General features: G+C 30.2%; 2 protein-coding genes across 2 annotated transcripts in view; both read left to right on the top strand.

Annotated features, from left to right (window-relative positions):
• Positions 1-20,775, top strand: part of LOC135949605 (alpha-protein kinase 1-like) — a 27,937-nt gene extending 7,162 nt beyond the window's left edge. Inside the window, exons 3-6 of the mRNA XM_065499203.1 lie at positions 12,537-13,128; positions 13,190-13,299; positions 13,376-13,750; positions 20,660-20,775. Of these exons, the coding sequence (XP_065355275.1) occupies positions 12,537-13,128; positions 13,190-13,299; positions 13,376-13,750; positions 20,660-20,665 (1,083 nt within the window). The 3' untranslated portion in view covers positions 20,666-20,775. The remainder of the gene's footprint in view (positions 1-12,536; positions 13,129-13,189; positions 13,300-13,375; positions 13,751-20,659) is intronic.
• Positions 20,708-21,764, top strand: LOC135951391 (myb-like protein AA). The gene is made up of 2 exons (XM_065501038.1): positions 20,708-21,061; positions 21,333-21,764. Exons 1-2 carry the CDS (start codon positions 20,708-20,710, stop codon positions 21,723-21,725), a joined length of 747 nt encoding a protein of 248 aa, XP_065357110.1. The 3' UTR covers positions 21,726-21,764.

Below are 21,764 nucleotides of genomic sequence, written 5' to 3'. Positions count from 1 at the left end.
AATGTATTTAAACTTTTAGTACATAAACGACAACAACATTGAAAGGACTTTCTTGTCTAATGTTCTCTCAAGTATTTCGTGTTTGATAAATTTTTTTTTTACTTCCGATTTAATTTGTTGTCCTCACGCATATGCGGGGGTACATTATTTATCGTTATGTGTGAAAACAGTGGAATAGCGATTGTGTGATTTTTTAAATAGAATTAGAACAGTAAAAACATGTAATCGTAAATAAATGAATTTCTGATTTTGTAATCTTAAATAAGAATTAGATATACAACAATTCTAAAGTGTCAAAAAAATGGAATATTTTGTAAGTATGTAGAGAAAATTAATTTACAAAATGGTACTGCTCATATAATTTAAAATTACTTAAATACGAGAAATATTTACTATAGAGTGTCCCGAAATGTCAAATGCAGCATTAACCCATCATAATTATAAGGGCCCATGATTTTTCAATCAGTATGGAAATATTTCATCGAAATTCCACTGTACACATCTGTGAGTCTGAATGCCGAAGTTACACCAAAGTACTACCACACTACAATTTTTGTTTGCCATCAAAACATGAGTATGAGTACGAGTGATATGTAATGTTTCATTTCCACGTTTCTTCCTTTACGAATTCCAATACCATGACGATGTATGAGCACGAGTGTATGTAAGGAAGTGTGTATGAATGGAATGAACCACCCCCATCAACAAATCAAAAAGTATAAATTCAATACAATTGTGTACGCAGCTCGACCCCACAACACATACAGTTAGTCGACGCCGTATGGTCGTTTTCTTGTTGGGGACTCGGGCAACAAACAAAACTGAACCCCCCTCGATACACAATTACAGACATACAAACTAACTGATGTTAATTTCTCAAATGTGAAATAAAAATCAAGCGCAGTTGAAATTAAAACACATACACTTCATAGCAGGGTTGTAAGACTCGGGACAATTGTACTGCTTTTGGTATGTACATATAAACCAAATATTTTCTATTTGGTGTTATTTATAAATTTGTTGAACAACAGTATTTATTATTTCTTGTAATAAATTTTGATTATAATAAATTTAACGGAATCCACTTGGTTTACGAATATAGTTGGGAATTATGTCTGGTAAAATGCTCATCTAAAGCGAAACATAAATTCAGCTGGAATTTGTCTGGGCTCATCCACGGATATGTCTTAAAATCAATCACAAAATATTCGACGATATTTTCGTCAGAAAATATTCTCATATACAGTATTTCTTTTGAATGGAACAAAAGCTATACTTCAAGATTTTGATTGGATCTTAATATTTTTTACTTTCAATTGGAACAGTTCGGAATTTTTCTTGACTCAATCAAGAACAAGCACAAGTATTAAACAAAAGGTACAGGCCAAGATTTTGATTGGATTTTAATATTTTTTACTTTTAATAGCTCAATTTCTGTACAGCTAGCCGGCTTTTGACCAGGAGCAGCAAATTTTCTGGGATATTTCCAACAATGGGTTCGATCAATATACCATTTCGGAAATCCATTATTTTAAATAATTTGGTATCTCGGGAACTATTGGAGATATAGCTGATTTAGCTTCGGAGTCCCTCAAAGTTGGTCACCTCGGTTCTCACATGTTTGATCCGAATGAGCTGAAATTTAAAATATAAATATTCTTTGAGAAGATCTAATAATAATACTCTTATATGTAGGTTATCTCTTTTAGTTCAGTCTGTCTGTTTAAATAAATTTTCTGAAGACCCCAGATATTCTGGGGATCCAAGTCTTCAATAATTCTATCAGACATGCTTTCGAGAAGTTCCTTATTTAAAATCAGCAAAATCGGTCCACAAATGGCTGAGATATGAGGAAAAAACCAGGACAACCTCGATTTTTGACCTACATATATCTGGATTACTAAGTCATTAATATAGACAATATGGATATCTAATGATAGACATTTCAAAGACCTTTGCAACGACTTATATAAGACCATAGTAAGTTGGACCTACAATGGGTCAAAATCGGAAAAAAATATTTTTTAATCCGAATTTTTTTTTCACCAAAAAAAAAAAATTTAAATACAAAATTTTTTTTTGAAATTTAAAAAAAAAAAAAAATTCCAAAAAATGAGAAAAACAACTTTGGAAAAAAAAAAATTTATTTACCTAAAAATATTTAAAACTAGTTGATCGTCCCGGATTCGCCCGGTAGCATTTACTAACGTTAGTTCTTCAAGTTTCTCCAACCCACTCGCACCAGCCTGTATTGCATACTTTAGGGAGCTTTTTTATTACAGTTGACTGGACTCACAAAAGAAAGAATTTCCGAGTTTTACCCGGAATTTTTGAATTTTTTTTTCTTTACAAACCACCTCCTGAAAATTTCGAATCGAATAAAAAACAAGTAAGAGTGCTATATTCGGCTTTGCCGAATCATAATACCCTTCACCAAATTATAATTCAAAATACATACAAATCTATCTATATATATAAAAATAAAATGGTCCATGTATGTAATGTCATCACGTGAGAACGGCTTTAGCGATTTGGCTGATTTTTATACACTTCACCTTCGTGAGAAGTGTATATATAAGTTTGTCATTCCGTTTGTAATTTCTACATTTTTCATTTCCGACCCTATAAAGTATATATATTCTGGATTCTTATAGATAGAGGAGTCGATTAAGCCATGTCCGTCTGTCTGTCTGTTGAAAAATCGGTCCACAAATGGCTGAGATATGAGGAAAAAACCAAGACAACCTCGATTTTTGACCTATTTATGACCTATATTTGGATTACTAAGACATTAATATAGACAATATGGATATCCATATGGCCAGCCATATGGGCAATTCCATGTCATCGTAAGTGACATTGGAATAGATTTATGTTCCATTAGAGAGCTGTATTCTGCTGTGCCGAATCTTAAATTGTTAAATTGTTTTTAAATTTTTAAAAAAAGTTTTTTAATATTAAAAAAAATTATGACAAAAATTTTTTTTTTTATGAAAAAAAACCGTTTAAAATTATTTATCCCGATTTTGACCCATTGTAGGTCCAACTTACTATAGCCTTATATACATCGTTGCAATGGACTTTGAAATATCTATCATTGGATATCCATATTGTCTATATTAATGACTTATCGGGGTTGTCCCTTATATCTCAGTCATTTGTGGGCCGATTTTGTCGATTTTAAATAGCAACCGAGCCGACATATTGATGTATGAATCATGTATGTAAGTTATTTGGGGCCTACGGATAGTTGATTTCAATATAGAGACGGACATGGCTATATCGACTTCGCTATCTATAACGATCCAGAATATATATACTTTGTGAGGTCGCAAATGAAAACCATCGTATTTATACGGAAGTATAGTTACAATAATATTATGTAATTTCCTCAGCATTTCTAATTATAAATGTTTACACGTGATTTTTTTAACCTTAATTATATAATTTTAGAAACTTTATATTTATATTGTTGTAATTATGCTTCAAAAAATACAGTAAATGGTGAAAGTGAGAACAGGAAGCCTCAAATAAGTTCTTTTTAAACATTGTTGTCCGAAATATCGAGGTATATCGTACGTGACATAAAACGGAAGTAATTTTGAGGTACCTGTAGAAATATGCAAATCGTGAGAGACGTTATGTTTTTTTTTTTTTAATTTCTTACACTAAACCAAATATTTTTCCTTTACAATCCGTCATACGGTTCTGATAATATAATATAGGATGTTGGTTATTTAATATATCGCAAAGAAGTTATATATGTAGGTAAACAGATAATTTTTTTTAAAAATTAACACATTTTCTACAAAAATGAATCCCAAAAAATATTTAAAAAAAACATTTGGTAAAAATCCTTGTTTGTATGGCATATTCAAAACATGTTAGGTTATATAAAACTATATTCCGTTGGGGATTCTCTGCTTTGGGATTTTAAACAAGTAGGCTTAATCCAAAATTTATTAAATTTGGAAGGACAGTGAAGAACGATAATTCAAATTTGGACATATTTTTTTTATTGAAATAATCTTTGAAATAATATCTTTAAGAAAAGATATTGTACACTACATTTGTATACAAATCAATAAAATTTTTGTAATATTCAATTTTAAAGACATTTATTTTTTTACTCGTACAAAATATATCTTTGAGATTTTTTTCCACATTTGGTCCGGTACTGATAAGAGAACAATATGAATGATTTGGAAAACATCATAGTATTTAAAAATGTTGCCCATTTTGGAATCTCAGCTTTGGGATTTTATAAAACTTAGCCTAAATTCAAAAAAAAAATATAAAATATTTGGTTAAATTCAGAATGGCCTAGAGAATAACTCCCAAAAAATGTAAACAGATACCAATAAGTTTCTTAGGAAACATTTTTTCTAAAAAGCAAAGAGTAATAGCGGTTTTACGTTCAAAAATTATTTAACAGAGAAATTTTTAAAAAAAACGGTCATAATTGTGTTTGATATTTTGAAAAAAACTGGAATTTTTAAATTTTATTGATATCAAATTTATATCCAAAATATTTTTATTCTGCCACTGTGCATTGTAATACTAATTGGTACCGTGAAATAGCTCCCAAATGAATAACTCCCAATGAAATAACTCCCTATGAAATAATTCCCATCAGAAATGAAATAATTCCCAAACTTGAAAAATGAAATAACTACCAAAGGGTAAAATTAAATTACTCCCAATAATCGGCGGTTTCATAATTTTAAAAATATTACTCCCAAAATAGCGAAATAACTCCCAATGAAATAAATCCCAATAGAAATGAAATAATTCCCAATCCGAAGCAATTTATTTATGTAATCTAAAAAAAGGAGCTTCAAAAGTGAAATTATTCTTCGCTTACCAAACTGAGTGAAGCCAGTTTGGTAAGCGAACCTTAGCGGCGGGGCGCTAAGGTTTTCTCCTCTAGGGTGTATCAAAAACTGGCTTCGCTCAGAAAAGATTTCTTTCATTGCAGAATGGTTTTATAATATTTCAGAAAGCCGATTTTCATTTCGCACTAGATTAAGAAATCGTTGCAACCTGACAAAGGCCGACGATGCAAGCGAAGGCCGACGATGAGCGAAGCCGGTTTTTGATACACCCCAGAGGAGAAAACTTTTGCGCACGGCCGAAGGCCGGCAATGCAAAAAACTTTTCTGAGCAAAGACAGTTTTTGATACACCCCAAAGGAGAAAACCTTAGCGCCAATGCAAAAAACTTTTCTGAGTGAAGACAGTTTTTGATATTTATGGGTTCTGCTTTTGCAAAGTAGAACCCAACAAAAATGAAATAACTCCCAATACATTGAAATAACTCCTAATTCCCAAAATAAAATGAAATAAAACCGAACAAAAATTTCATTGGGAGTTGTTTCATTGGGAGTTATTGCATTATGAAATAACTCCCAACAAAAAATTATGAAATAACTCCCTATGCGTTAGGAGTTGTTTCATAATGAAATAAGTCCTAAGTTGTATGAAAAATTTGTTGGGTGTTATTTCATCTTTTCGTGGGGAGTTATTTCATTTAGGAGTTATTTCATGGTACCATACTAATTTGCTAAATGTGCAAGAAATTTATGTTTTATATTAGTTTATGGATCACTGTATATTGGTACAATAAGGCCAGAAATGGTACTATTTTTTAACTTTCACATTTTCAATTCACATCCCAGATTCGTCATATTATTATTTTTGTTTTTGTTGTTGTTATTGCGATTATTGTTGAGCTGGTAATGTTGTTGTAATACAATACAAACGGAATAATAATAAAAGCAACAACAACAACAAAACGAAAGAATGAAAAAAACAGGCAACATCGTCGTCTGACTAACGACAGACAGACGAAACGATTTGAGTAGCAAATCAGTTTCGCAATACATACACAAACAAAAGGTGCTGAAAATTTTCAAACGTAGCATACTTTGCGGTGCATTTAAAGAGTAAAAATAAATTCTAACAATAAAAAATAATAAAAAGAAGAGTTTCTATTACAACAGAAATTATTATTTATTATTTCAATCCACAAGCTGATTGCGAATTAAAAAAAAGAAAGACATGAATGACTTTGCCGAAGCCGATTTAAATTGTCTTTAGACAACATCAAATATATAATATATAGTAGATATAAATATATTGGATTATATCATATAGAAATCGTTCCTAGATTACAACATACAGTTTTTTCATACGGGTAATGTCTGTGGATATGCGTGTGTTTGTAAGTGTTGGAGTGTGCATGTGTGTGTGGATTTGAATGCTTAAAATAATGTTTAATACAGCGCGAAAAATCGATTAAAAGTGTGTGTAAATTGAATAGAAGAAATTAAATAAAAAAGCAATTCTAAGCAAAATGTTCCTAAAAAGAGAGAAAAAAACATGACTTGAAATGAAAACCAAGTGATTTATATTACAAATTTAAAATGCTAAATAAATTGACATTGGCATATTAAGCGTCTACAGTGGAATATTGGATTTAAATTAATTTCAAAAACCTTCTGTTTGTGGTAAATAATGGCTGTTTTGTAATAGAAAACTGCTTAAAAATGTATAGTTATCAAATATATTTTTAACTCACAATTATTTAAAATTGTATGTATAAAAATATAATGACAATCACGCAATGTTATTTTTAAATAACAAGACTTATGACGTTTTCAATTATATACTATAATATATCTAAAATTTTAATTTAAAAATTATACAAATGAAGACTTGCTATTGTCTAAAATCATGTACAGTGGTATGACCGCAAACAAATTGTTGAAAAAAATACACAACTTTACATTTAACCTAAAATGTATATGTTTGAACAGCGCACTGTGGTTCCAAATCAAAATCTAGGTGGACAAAATTATTTGGCGCTCTTTTTATATAGAATTGGTATCTCCGATTCCAAAAGAATGTTTAAAAGATCACATATAAAAAAGATATTCATATAAAAAACATTAATAAAAAATTAAAAAAAATACGTTTTCATGTGTTTTTGAAATTAAATTTTTAAAAAGATCTGTATTTACTATATTTCAAGTTACAGTAGGGTCTAGATATATAAAAATCAATAATAAATAAAGAAATATTTCTAAAAATTCCATTCCGTAAGAATTAAAAAAAAAGTATTTCGGCGGGTTCTGGCGGCTACAATTTTTTTACAAAGACATTCCCCAGAAGTTTCTTTAAATGATGTATATAGTCATTGGACGGGCTTCGACGGTCTTTTTCTTTGGCAAGCTATATAACATTCTTAGAAAAAAAAATATCAGTATATTTGAGAACCAAGTTTAAAGAACTATAACTGGAAAATGGGAAAACCATAAATATAAGATATACACTTAATAAAAGCCTATATCAATGTTTATCTGTATTTTGAAGTATGAATTTCTATATGGTAAAACAATTGAGATATATCTAATTTAGTAAAGCAGTAAAATATTAAAAAAAATATCGAAAATATGATTCAAAATTTGTTGAACTTCTGGCGCAAAGCTTGTACCAAATTTTGTCGAATTATCTTTGACGAATGTCGACTGTTCTGCAGGTATTATCGAATTACTTCGTTTGCTAAAGTTTAATGATTTCTTGCGAGTTTCAATTTTCTGACATTAGGGTGGTACAAGTTTATCTTAATATATTAATAAGGTATAAGGAAAAATGTTGAGCTACATATGTATATCGGTGATATAAACAATTTACTAAAGGCCTTATTCATAATCAATTTTTAAATTTATTACAGGTTTATAAAACAAATTTTGTATGGAAATTTTGTATAATTAAAAATTGATTATGTTAACCCCCTTACATATAAATAAATATATAAACTGTAAATTGTTAAATATCATACGTTATTCCTATAATAAAAGGACAAACTCTGTTGAGAATGGTGTATTTCTAATTAGATATAAAATATTAGTTGTCCAAATCCATATAATTAGCGGTAAGACCCGCAAACACTAAGTATGGATATTATAATGTTTATACCAATCTAGTTTTTTAATTCTCATTATATTTAGGTGGATGGTATTAAGATAAGCAGAGTCTAATATAGTACACTAACTTGTTTTTCAATAAAATTAAAGTAATTACGTGATGTGTCCATCTAATATATAAAAATCTCGTGTCACAATGTTAGTGTATGAACTCCTCCGAAACGGCTCAACCGATTTTTATGAAATTTTGTATGTATGTTTGGTAGGTATGAGAATAGGTCGTAAAGTATATTTCATACCGCTAGGTCATTAGGGTGACCCTATCCCGAATTTATTTTAACCATTTTTGGGAAAAATCTTTTTTTCGCATTTTATTTATTTGACATTAAAAAATACCTATAACCCCAAATTTTCATCAACCGACCCTCATCCACCCGTTTTTTAGCCGAGATTTTAGTATTTTGTATGAGCAATATCCAAATATCAATATTTAACTATTTTTATGAAATTTTGTATATATTTTAGGTAGGTACGAGAATATTATATATCATACCGCTAGGACATTAGGATGTCCCTATCCACCCATTTTTTTAAATATTTTTCGCCAAAAAATTTTGTTTGTATTTCTCTTCATTTGGCATCAAAAATACCTATAATGCCAACTTCACTTAGAATACATTCGCTATTTTTTATTTAACAACCAAAATATTCACTAGAAATAATTTGTATGGCAGAACAACGTTTGCCGGATCAGCTAGTTTTTCTATAATAATAAAATTATAACATATCCATTTTTATAATACTGTACTTTTCAAAACGCTGGTTTATTTCCTTTAAATAAACCGGATATTTTTGATTGCAAATATAAGCCGTTTAGTAGTTTAAAAATTGTAACAACTCTTTATTTAAAAATGTACAACAACAACAGAATTAAATAGTCACGCAATGTTTTTTATACACGTTTATAAATTCGCAGAAATACAGACACAATTTATAATTTACACGAATTTACTTGAAAAAAAACACAACACACTTTAAGGCAATTGATGTTCATTCGAAAAGCGTCTCTGATAAACCCACTCACGACTGCAACCTCTGCCACTATTTATAACACTGCCATCTGCACTCTAGATTGTTCTTTAACTGTCAAAATTCGAATATTCTAGATCTTACTAATACATACGCCATCTGTGGTGTACTTTCTACAATGTTCTTTAACTGAATATTCGAATTCGAATACAGCGTTGCCAACTTACGATCAAATCAACTGAAAGCTTTTATTTAATAATGCCCACAGATATGTTACAGTTTGCTATTACAGCACTGTTATTTGAAAGCATTATGCTACTTTTAAATCAGCCCTTAAAATCGTTATATTTGAATTCAAGTACAATTTCGTAACAATACAATATCAACTTTGATAACATATGTATTTTAAATTTTTCTAAATTTCAGTATAATTTGAATCAGATCGAATTTACCGTTAACATTTAAATTCCTTTAACGAAATAACATCACATATCGCTACCGAAATAAGCTGATAAACTACTGTTATTAAGATAATCCAAATTAGCAGTTTCAATTTTATCATTTCGGATCGGTAGCCAACCTTGTTTATGTATAATGTTCTTCTATTTCGAGTACATTTTGAGCAATTGTCACAAATTTCCAACAGAATTATATTCCATACTGGTCCATAAGTTCATAAGTAAAGGCAATTAATTTTCCAATCGGCCTACTGCGAAATATAACTTGAACCAAAAAAAAAAAAACAAGTAAGAGAGCTATATTCTGCTGTGCCTAATTTTATATACCCTTCGTAGTGTTTATAAACCGGATAACCGGTTAACCGAAAAACCGGTTTTTCTTTGAAATCTCGGTTCTTTGCGAACCGGTTAATTTAAAATGTTGATTTTCGGTTAACCGGTTTTTATCACTCGGTTAACCGGTTTTTAAAATTTGGGACTTAAATTAATAAATCTAATGTTTTTGTGCATTTTTTATATTCATTGTGTACACATTATATCAAACATTCGGTCTGATTTGAAACCTATACTGCTGATTAACAATACAAACCTCTTTAGATTAATATTTTTAAGAATTACAATTATTCTAAATAGTAGAGGATGATGAGTTTTTCAGAATAAATTGCACATATTGAAACTATTAAAAATTAAATTCCGCATAATTCTAGAAGTTAAACTAAATTTTAATAATGATTCATTATAAATTTTGTGATGATTTTACGAAACGTTAAATTGAATTTGATGTACATACCTTCTTTCAATAAATTTGACTTCAGTCGTGTGTTTTGTTCTTAAAATTTTAATTTATTAATCATTTCATTAGCTTAGTGTACAAAGTCCTTTTCAGAAATATTGAAATTCATGATTTGAAATCTGATAATGGAGTTTTATTAGTTATTTGGTATGATTTATAATAACAAATAATCACAGCTAAGAAGAAGCGCGTTTGCATCTTATAGGTCCTTTTTTGGGACTTGTAACATTTTCTGTTTCATATCAAAAATTCGAGGTGATAATAAATTTCAAAATTATCAAATATTTAATTAATTTTACATTTTTTGGTTGAAATTTAATGAAAAAAACAAGTATTATATATTTAGTAACATATTTATACTCAATTCCATTTGATTGAGATAATAATTTTGAAATTTTTACAAAATAAAATGAAAATGGACTTTGCACTTTTGTATATTTATAGTTATTTAATATTAACCATTATTCCTGGCTACTAAAACTAAAAATTTCAAAGTTGTGTATACTTTATTGGACATTTTATGTTTTCTACATATATATGACGGTTAACCGGTTTAACCGGTTTTTTCGATGTCGGTTAACCGAAAACCCGGTTTTCTAAAAAAGGCCAATTTTCGGTTAACCGACAAACCGGTTTTTTAAAAAGTCGGTTTTTTATAAACACTAACCCTTCGCCAAATTATACTTCAAAATATAAATTTTAAATGTTTTTAGGTAAACAAAATTTATTTTTTTCCAAAGTGTTTTTTTTAAATTTTTCGAATTGTTATTTAAAAATTTTTTTTTTTAATTTTTAAAATTTTAAATTTTTTTCTTTTAAATTAAAAAAATTTCTAACACCCACCTTAAAGTATACAGATCGACTTAGAATCACATTCTGAGTAGTTAAACGATGTCCTCATAGCCCCCATACAAATGTCCTTCCGAAATTGGACTTTATCGGTCATAAATGTTTAATTTATAAATGTATCTCCACAAATTCCGCTCCAAATAAGTTTTATATATACAAAATTCATGTCACCAAATTTTGTTACGATCGGTCCATAATAGTCATAGCTCCCATATAGAGCCGCTTCCGAAAATCACTTTAACGTGCATAAATCGCTTAAAAATGTTGGTATACACACAAAATTCATCATAAATAGCTTTGATATAGACATAAATCACACGAACTAATTTCATGGTGATCGGTCCATAATTGGTCATAGCCCCCATATAAGGCCCACTTCCGAAAATCACTCAAAAATATAAATTATTGAAATTTTAAAAGAAAAATGTTTTTGCTCTTTGGGAATATATAGCTAACATCAGATCGTGATTGAATTTGTATGAGGTTTGAAATGTATTGGTTTTTTTTTTTTAAAAAAACCTAAAATATTTGCCTAATATTACAAACACGAATATCAATACCAAAGACCTTTCACTTGATACCAAAATTTCATATTTTATCTTTGAAAACAAATTAATCTAAAAAGTAGTGTTTTATCCTTTCATCCAGCTTATCAAATACTTACACTAGCATAAACATTTTGAGAAATGATCTCCTCAAAAAACAAAACTTTGATTTTAGTTGCGAACATCGACACCTTATTTTTCCTCCATGCTAACGGGGCAGTCCTAATGTACATAATAGTTTAATTTCTATATTATTTGCCATTTTGACTTTTCGTTCCACTGTGACTAATTCGCCATAAAATACACACTTGAACCTCAAACCATGTAAATTAAAACCGGCATACAAACGTTCAAACATACAGCACATATACAAACGCACACATGTGTGTTCTCAACACAATACAACCAAAAAAAGTAAATTGTTGTATTTGCAAAAATGTTTAAAGAATTTGCGCGTAAAGGACAAATTTAAACAACGAACACTTTTTTTGCGAAAGGACATACCAAATGTAAGATAAAGTTAATGAGAGAGCAGAGTCAGAGATTGAATGAAACATTTGCCGCTTAAAATTAAACAAAGCACAACAACACATTCTCTCGCTCTCTACAGGAATTTCAGTGAAAATGAATTAAAATATAGCGGTGACTTTTTGTTATGTCAACAAACGGAACAAAAAGAGATAAGATGTGTTTCAAACCAAAACGTTTCAGAAAAATTAATAAAAAACAAGGAAAAACGGAAATGCTTCAATGAGAGCGGAATGAAACAAACAAACAAATTCTGTAACATTTAACAGGGGTTGTTATGGGGCCATACGAGAACTAGACTTCTTTTTCCTTTTCATTTTTGGTTTTAAAAGTTTGTTTACTATTAATCGTGATTTTCATTGTAGTCTTCAACTATTTATATTTGTGTGTTTCACTTTTATTTAAAGGACGGCACAGTGAATATGGATAAAATGACGGTGGCTCAAAAGAATGCGTATCTGGAGGCACACATGGCCGTACAACAACAAATGGCACAGGCGGCCATACAATTCAAACAGCAGCAGCAGCAACAACAAACGTCCAATAATAATCAAACACAACAACAGCAGCAGCAACAACAACAACAAAATTCACCCAATAGCAACAATAACAATAGTACTAATAACAACAACAACACAAATCAACAATTACAGCAGCAGCAGCAACAACAGCAGCAACAACAACAGCAGCAGCAGCAACAGCATTATGCCAGCACCATAAAGGTGCCACAAATAAGTTCCTCTAGTTCAGCCGGCAACGAAAGTACTTTTACCGTTCCGGACGATGTGGGCATGGGATTTGAAGGAGGCGTCCGAGTGCTACAAAGTTTGGGCACCTGGTCGTCCGACAATATAACGTACAACATACCCAAACCGAATTTGATACCATTTACCGAACCCTATGTCGAGGGTGGTTCCATGCATCCAGCCAGTCGCCTAAAAGCATTGCAACAAGTCCAGCAGGCTTCATCGGGTGTACGCAAAACTAATCCATCAAAACGTAAGCTAATACTATTCTAGTCTTCCATTTAACCAGATCTCTGATATTTCTTAAATTTTAGCCACCAATAAAGCATTTGAGTGCACCGTGTGTGGCAAGGGTTTGGCCCGCAAAGACAAACTCACCATTCACATGCGTATTCATACAGGAGAGAAGCCTTATATTTGTGAAGTATAATTTTATAGCTGAATTCATTGAGAAACCTTCAGCATTTTTTATTAATTTTCCCAATATTCTTTTATAACAGGTGTGTAATAAAGCTTTCGCTCGTCGTGATAAATTAGTCATACATATGAACAAGTTCAAACATGTTACGCCCACGAACATTGCACCGCTTGGGAAACGTCTTAACAATTTGGTGAAGAAAAAAGAACCCGAACCTGAAGACAATAAGCAGAATCTCGAATTGCAACTACAACAACAAGCAGTACAAGTAGCCACTCAAAATATCATTGTCCAGACGTCGAATGCCCAGCATACCGGTGGCCAAAGTACAGCCATACCGGGCATTATTATACCACATCATCATGCCCAACAGCAGCTGTCGTGGACTTGTGAATTGTGTGGTCGTATGTTTTCCAATCGAGATGAGTGGACATTGCATGCCAAGAGCCATTTGGAGGTGAGAGAAAAGTCGGTAGTGTGTATTTTTAAATAATTTTACTTAAATGTTTACGGAGAAGCTCCTAAAAAGTCTTATTTATATTAGTGAGATAAAGTTCAAAGAATTTCTCTCAATTTAATAATTACACAGTGATACAAAAAAGAACGAACTAAATATAGTTATAAATAAAGTTATTACAAAAAAATCAACATAACTTGATGCCATGTATTAGATAAGAAAAAGCAAGGAATAACGATTCCGTGCCGAACGCAGAATTCCATGACTCGAGAAATTTGGCAACAATTCTTTAGATTTTTATATACATTTGTTTTAGAACGTATGTATATAAGTTCTTCTGAATAAGGCGTTAATTGTTTGAATTTCGCCAGAAGCCGACTGGTCTGCAAGTAAATGGCGCAATATTTAGTGAAATAATGAGCCAAAAATGTTTTATATGGAAGTTCTGGCTGAAGGCAATGTCTTCGACGTTCATCTTCTTCTGCTTGTCAAACATAGTACTTCACAGTGTACTATGTTTGACAAGCAGAACAGTTTTTTTTTTCCAAAAAAACTAGCGAAAAATCACCTTTTTAAAATTTTTTAAATTTAAATGCATATAACTTTGTAGTCAGCCATGATTTTCAAACAATTAGTTTTTATTTGACATATACATTTGTTGTTAGTCCAATAAAAGAAAAATGGAGAATTATTTGGATCCGCTGTTATCAAAAAACTGGAGTAGGTTGGCTAAAAATTTTGAAAATTGAATTTTCAAATGTTAATATTCCCTAAGCTTTGGGATATAATTGATAGCTACAACGAGGTTTTTTGAAGTGATCGACGAGGAGATTCTACATATGTATTTATTTTGAAATCGGACTCTTGGCCGCACCCCTGGTTGGCCCATAGGGTTCTAATTCAAAACTTAAACTCGACTACTTCCTCTTTCCCATGTCTAATTTCAAATCGGAATATACGTTTAGAAGTTACAGATTTATTTTCCTCTATTTTTATGCCACTGTGCAGTGAGTCTTTCATAGATATGGAAAAATCGAAACATACATATGTATAGGAGGAATTTCATGTAAAGTGAACAAACTTTTAAAATCGATGTCTTCCGATTTGCACCAAGGACACAATTTTACTAACTCTCTGAGTTATATGGGGTCAAAATTTGTTATTTTTGCCAAACAGGTGTTTTTTCTCATCCATGCAACATATTACCTATAGTTCTTAGCAAAATGTTTCGCAAATAGTTTATATAGCTATTTCTTCAATCTTTCTAAAATTAAAAAAAAAATTAATTTTTTTCCAAAATCAAAATATTTTTTTTGACTTTTTTTTTTAAATTCGGCCTTTTTTTCTCAAAAGAAAGCTTAGGTTTTTTTCTTGAGGAGCTTTTTGGTCACTTAGTGGGATGGGAGTTGGATATCTATCAAAATAAATGTTTTGTAACTCATGACTATGGGGGGGATTTTTATGCAAATGCATGTTTTTTCTTGAACGTCCAAATACAATGTAGATTAATTATCTTTTCGAATAACACATTTTTCTGTAAAATGACATCAGTTTGTTAGGGCATATTTTTGCATATTTTATTGATAACCATATTTTGTTATATTTTACTTCAAAACGCATATTTTATATGTATATTATCCAAGATTTTACAAACTTTTTTTTTCATCGCAATTTCGATTCATACGAGATCGAAAGATTTTGTAACTTCAGATTACAGCTCCTTACATTCATTTCCTAGCAGTTTTAGGATACTGTCCTGAACTATCATTTTGGGTGGCAACTAGTTACACAACTAGCTAAGTGATTATTTTTTACACGTCCTAATCAGAGGGTTAATTAACCCTTTTGGATTACTGATGATTTTAAAAGGCAAGTTGCAAAATAGAAGCTTCGAAGATAGTGGATTTAAACAAGTTGTGAGTACAATTAATATATCCATTGTTTTCTCAGAAGAAAAAATAAATAATTAAAACTTTAATTATTTACTTAGTTCCTAGTATAATATAACGAAAGAGTCATAACTGCTGGGAACATAGTTGCGTATTCGGACATTAGTCATTTATTTTATGTTTCTGCACAAAAATATAAGTGAACATTTTTAATATTTTTAGATCATATTTTAATTTTTTTGAAGCATATTTTAGGCGCATATTTTCCAACAATAAAGGCATGAAATCCGCCCCCTACTCTTGACATACAATTTTTGATTTCTTTTGGCATAATCAATAACTTTTTTTTCAAAATGGGCCTTTTTTAATTTTTTGCTCAAAGCTTATCTATAAGACCATCTATAGACCTTATACGAAGTATAAGGTCCACAGGGTCTTTAGGGAATTTTATATGATAACACATGAAATTATATATAACATTATAAATTTTTTATGAGTTTTATACGCGGACCTTTCACACGTTCCCGTATTAAACACATTTAAATCTCAATAGAAACTAAACTATTGGTCGGATCGCTTTGATTCTAGATAAAATTTCCTTGGAATATACTTGGGGTATACTTCCCATGGATAGAGATGGGAAATGGGTAAATACCTGGTAAAATGGGTAAATTGGGTAAAAATGGGTAAATATCCCATTTTTATATATGGGTAAAAATGGGTAAATAAATATTTACCCAAAAGCTAGGTATAAACTATGTTGCAGAAAATTGGTGAACAAACACGTTGTGCAGCAAAACTTCATGAATTTTATAATAAATAGGAATTTAAATGCTCACAGAGAGCACTAGAAAAATAACAATTTAAGAAAATAACTCTATTATGTATGTATATTTCTTTTATATTTATTTTTGCAACATTATGATCCGTGGTCAGTTAAACTCCGAAAATAATTCATAGATGAATGATGTGTAGAATGGGTGGAAGGTGTTTCCTCAAATGAATTAGCAGAGTTGATGATTTCATCCTCAGCCGGTATAATTTTTAGGGAAGTTTCCTTTTGTCGTATGTCCTTGTTGACGAGATTTCAATTATGAGCTATAAAACATTATTTTCCGCTATTATCTGCAGTTAATCTGTTTCGTTTTTTGAATGCTGAATGAGCGTTTAGTGGCACCTGATGTGCATGGGGGAGTCAATATATGAACTGCGATTCTGCTTAATTCTGTGATATTTCTGAGATATTTCTTCTATGCGGCTCCAAACAAAATTTTTAGACCACACAAATCCCCTCTAGCTTTACAGTTCGCTAAGTCCACCATTATATTTATATTCAAATTGTTACACACGTGGTGTTGAAAACAATAAAATAAATGAGTATGTAATTTAAAATAATGTTTTAGCTGATTGAAAATCAGAAATTGCTAGATGCAGCATTTCAAATGCTTTTTATAAATACTCAAATAAATACCCAAAAAAGGTATTTACTTGATATTTACCCGGTATTTACCCAATGTGTGGATAAATACCGGGTAGAATCCCATCTCTACCCTTGGACCATCAAGGAGTAATTTCAGTTTGAAAATGAAAAGGGACCTTTTCACCCGCCGGAGGGTTAAAAAATGTTTGTTCGCTTAGTGGGATGCGAGTGTGATATATACATATATCAAAATAAGTGTTTTGTGTTTTTTTTTTTGGCAAAATCAATAACTTTTTTTTACTTTTTTTTCTAAATGGGTCCTTTTTTAATTTTTTTTGGTCGCGTATTGGGATGCGAGTGGGATATATGTATATCAAAAGAAATGTTTGAACTCAAAAGTTGTATGTCTTGAGTTACAAAAATGAAATCAGTCATAAATTGTCCAATATTGTATTTAAAAATAAACATTTTAAATTTCACCATACTGCCAAATTTTAATTTTCAAATGTTTATAAATCGCGAGGTCTTTAAGAATATATAAAAGTCCTTTATTGCGCAATACTAGTGTACTGGTGTAATTACTGCAGTATTCAGTATTCTTCAATAAGTTGTCTAAGTTATAAAATTTAAATCAATAGCAGTTGATATTGAAAAAATTGCTATATTATAGTAACTATTGATTTAACCCTTTTTCAGTTTAATTTTCACATACATCCTTAATAAAACTACAAAAGATCTTAATGTATTCGAATTAGTAGACAACATTATTAATCATTTTAAATTAGTGTTTTTGAAATACTCAAAAAATTACAATAGTTATCTAGTAATAAATATCCACATACACTATAAAACTTAAAACAGAAATAAATGACCTATAAAATATGCAGAGAATTATACAATGAAACAAAAATTATTAATTTAAAAAAAACAAAAGATTGAAATTTTGGTATAAATTTACGAAAGTATTTAAAAACACATCATTAATAATGAAAACTTCGAAATTCAAGTTTTATTTGTATGCGTCAACCTTTTTAAAAATTTTAAAATGAGAATTTTGTTTATTTTAATAATGTGAGTTAATATTTTTGGAAGTAGTATGATTAATAACTTCGAAAATAACGGAGCAATATTTAGTGCACTAACGGGTCTAAACATGTTTTATATGCAAGTTCTGGTTCAATGCAATATATTCGACTTCCATCCTCTTCTGCTTGTCAAACATACTACACTGCGAAAATAGTATAAATATTTAAAAATGTCGTGGTACTGCTATTATTTTATTCGCAACTGTATATGAATATTAATCATTTTTCTCGAATGTCCGAATACACAAAATTTTTATTGATAATGCATATTGAAGAAATTTGGTGTATCTCAGCGGGTATTGGGGATTTTGGAGATGGACTGTATTTGGATGTGGGGATGTGTAGATTTGAATGCTTTGAAAAAACACCAAGTTTCTCATAAAATATATGTTTTCTCAACAGGTTGAGAAAATATATATGAGGATTGATTTAGGATAAGTAGAAATAAGAGTTAAATAATTGATTAGAATATATTAGGGTATCTGTATGAGAGTGTGTGTGTGTGAGCTCACCTTTTATGTGTGTGTGTGGTTTTTAGTTTTAGTTAAACCCAGCAGTTCTAGGAGACAGTACCGAACTAGTGATTTTACCCATCATTTAGGGTGGGAGCTAGTTACTTCAATAGCCACGTGACTAGTCATTTTAACACGGGCATGTCCTAGACAGGGGGTCAATTGTCTCTTTTTGATTACAATGGGACTGTCTAATAGCTGGTCCAAAGTAGGCAACGCATTGGATTCACAAAATGGTTACATAGCGTCAGTTACATTGCTAGCTTTGTAACTGGTTACTTGATCAGCTACTTGACTAGTTATTTTAACACGTGCATGTCCTAAGCAGGGGGTCAATTGACCCTTTTGATTACAATGTGACTATCGGATAGCTGATCGAAGGTAGTCAACGCTTCTGGTGGGTAAAATAAACTGCAGTACAAAAAAAAATTTAAAGTGACTTCACCATAGGTTACTAAGAGACACTAAAGTGACTATTGACTTCATGCTATGTTACATGCGATATCAGTATACTTAAGCAAAAATAAAAATAAACTGTATGAGAATTATATTAACACAATCTGTAAAAAACCAGTTTGTACGAATTACTCACAAAAACTTTAAAGTGACTACACTCTAGATTACTTAGAGACACTTAAGTGACAATAGTCTTCACGCTAGATTACTTGGGATGCATAAAGTAACCAATTGTCTTCTCTCTGCACTACAAAGTGCACACACGTGTCAATTGACCAAAATATATAAAATGGAGTCAGCCAAGTTATAAGACATTTGTGACAATTACTGTCTTTAAGGGATACATTGACTACTTGCTTAACTGCTGGGAATAATAAGAATTTTACAATTTTCTTTTCAAATTTAAATTTACAATTTTTATTTAGGTTTAAATTTTCATTTAAGTTAAATTAATTGGGTTTTAAATTTAGGAATATGATTGTAATTATGTGTAAGTTTTAGTAAATTAAATTTTAAGTAAAATTATATAAATATAATTTAATACAATTTAGATTTTAGGTTTAATTTTTAGGTAAAAAAATAGATATGTTTTCTAGCTGAAGATCGCAAAAGAAGTGATTTGACAATATTGCATAAAAGAAATAGCTAGGCTTATTTTTTTACTACAATTTGTATCTTCGAAATGTTGTTAATTCACAATAACAATTTCGTGATTATTTTACAAGTAATTAAGTGATTACTTTACATCTAATTAAGTGATTATTTTAGGTACAATTCATTTTGTTATTAAAAAATACAAATTCAATTTACGTTACAAATTCAAACTATATAAAAAAATCATTTTGTGTGATTTGTTTTATTTTTATAAAATCATAGGATTTTATACACATATTTTGTTATATTTTATTTCAAAATGCTTATTTATATGCATTTATATGTTTCGACAAAAATCCTTTTAGCAATCAAATATTGTCGACTAACTTCTTTCAACATCGAGAAACTGACAGTAATTCTTCTTAATTTCTCTGTCAGCAATTGAAAATAATCAAAAAACATTTATAGATTTTTTCATTGTAATTTCGATTTTTAAGATATTTTGTTATCTAACGTGTTTGTAACTTTGTATACAGCTACTATTATTTAATCCCAAGATATTAGAATTAACATATCCATCGTTTTCTCAGAAAAACATTTATAATTTTAAAACATAAACTATTTAATTGTTGTATAACTTAATGAGCCCTTTCTGCTGGGAAGTCTACTGTAATTTTATTTATGTTATGTTTCTGCACAAAAATATACATATTTGGAAGAATATTTTCAAATAATAAATACTTGAAAATCGCAGCCATGACTATCTTGTTGCAGAAAACTTTTATTAAACTAATATTTTAATTGGAAATATGAATTTCCAAAATCGGATTTGCAAAAAATTGTTAATTTTAAACAAAAATGTTATATGCATTTTTAAACAAACATATTTCAAACTTGTTTCTTTTCAAATCTGTATATGATTTTAATATTATTTCCATTGGTATCATTTACAGTATTGACATCAGGAACAGGAAACAACGGAAATTGTTAAAACAGTCAAAATGGCTGCAAATACAAATCAACGTAACTATCAACTGGATACAAATACGAACATCAACAATAACAACAACAATAATAATGGCAATGGCAACATGGATGAAATGTCACAGCGTAAAGAAAAGATAATCATACAAAACCAAATGTTTATCAATGTGCAACAACAGCAGCAGCAACAACAACAGCAACAACAACAATCACAACAGCAACATGTGGTTAAAAGAGCACCAAAAAAACTAACACAACCACCAGCTATATTTAGTACGACAACTACAACTGCTGCTGCAGCTACAATGGCAGCAACAGCCACCAACGATAATAGTGATGGCAACAATCACACCAACAACAATAATCAAGATGTAAATATATGACAAAATAAAAATAAAAACAAACAAAAACTAAACTAAAGAAACTAAACAAAACAAAACACAAACAAATATTACAGGAAACTCAAAGTTAAGAACACGCCAACGTAAACTCTTATGTAATTTTTCCATTACACTTGCAACACTTTTACTAAATATTTTTTACTTTACACTTTTACTTTCTAATAAATTGTAATACTTTTTTTGCACTCTTTAAGCTAAATCCAATATTTAATTGAAAATAAATAAAAATTCCTTTGTTTAGATTGCCAACTTTATTGCCAATTCTCCTACGGCCGCCAGTTATGTACAGGCCCAACTTAACAACATCAATGGCCTCAATATAACAACAGCCACTGCAGATCATCAACACCATCATCAGCAGCAGCAGCAACATCATCATCAGTTGACAGCAAATGTTGTGGCAGCTACGGCTGCTCCAACAGCCACGGCCACTGTGAGTGGTTTGCCAATAGTCACCTACAATGGGAATCAATATTGTGTCATCACACATACGGGCGATATCACGTCATCGGCAACTGGCGAAAAACCTGATTTGTTGCAAGTAACCACCGATAAAGAGGGAAAAACCAATTTTATTTTAATGCAGTCTTCATCATCCATTCAACCGAATGCGGGTGACATAGTGAATAATTGAAACTCATCGTTAATGTTTAGGTTTTAAATTTTATATATC

This window comes from Calliphora vicina, chromosome 1 (assembly GCF_958450345.1).
Source record: "Calliphora vicina chromosome 1, idCalVici1.1, whole genome shotgun sequence".
Lineage (NCBI taxonomy): Eukaryota > Metazoa > Arthropoda > Insecta > Diptera > Calliphoridae > Calliphora > Calliphora vicina.
Note: the sequence above shows the minus strand (reverse complement) of the source record. Positions and strands in the feature narration are given on the sequence as shown.

What these genes read in the sequence shown, in the direction of transcription:
- LOC135951391 (XM_065501038.1), top strand. Translation starts at nt 20,708, where the DNA reads ATGGCTGCAAATACAAATCAACGTAACTATCAACTGGATACAAATACG. An exon ending in CCAACAACAATAATCAAGAT is followed by an intron (nt 21,062 to 21,332) that starts GTAAATATATGA and finishes TCCTTTGTTTAG; the next exon opens with ATTGCCAACTTTATTGCCAA.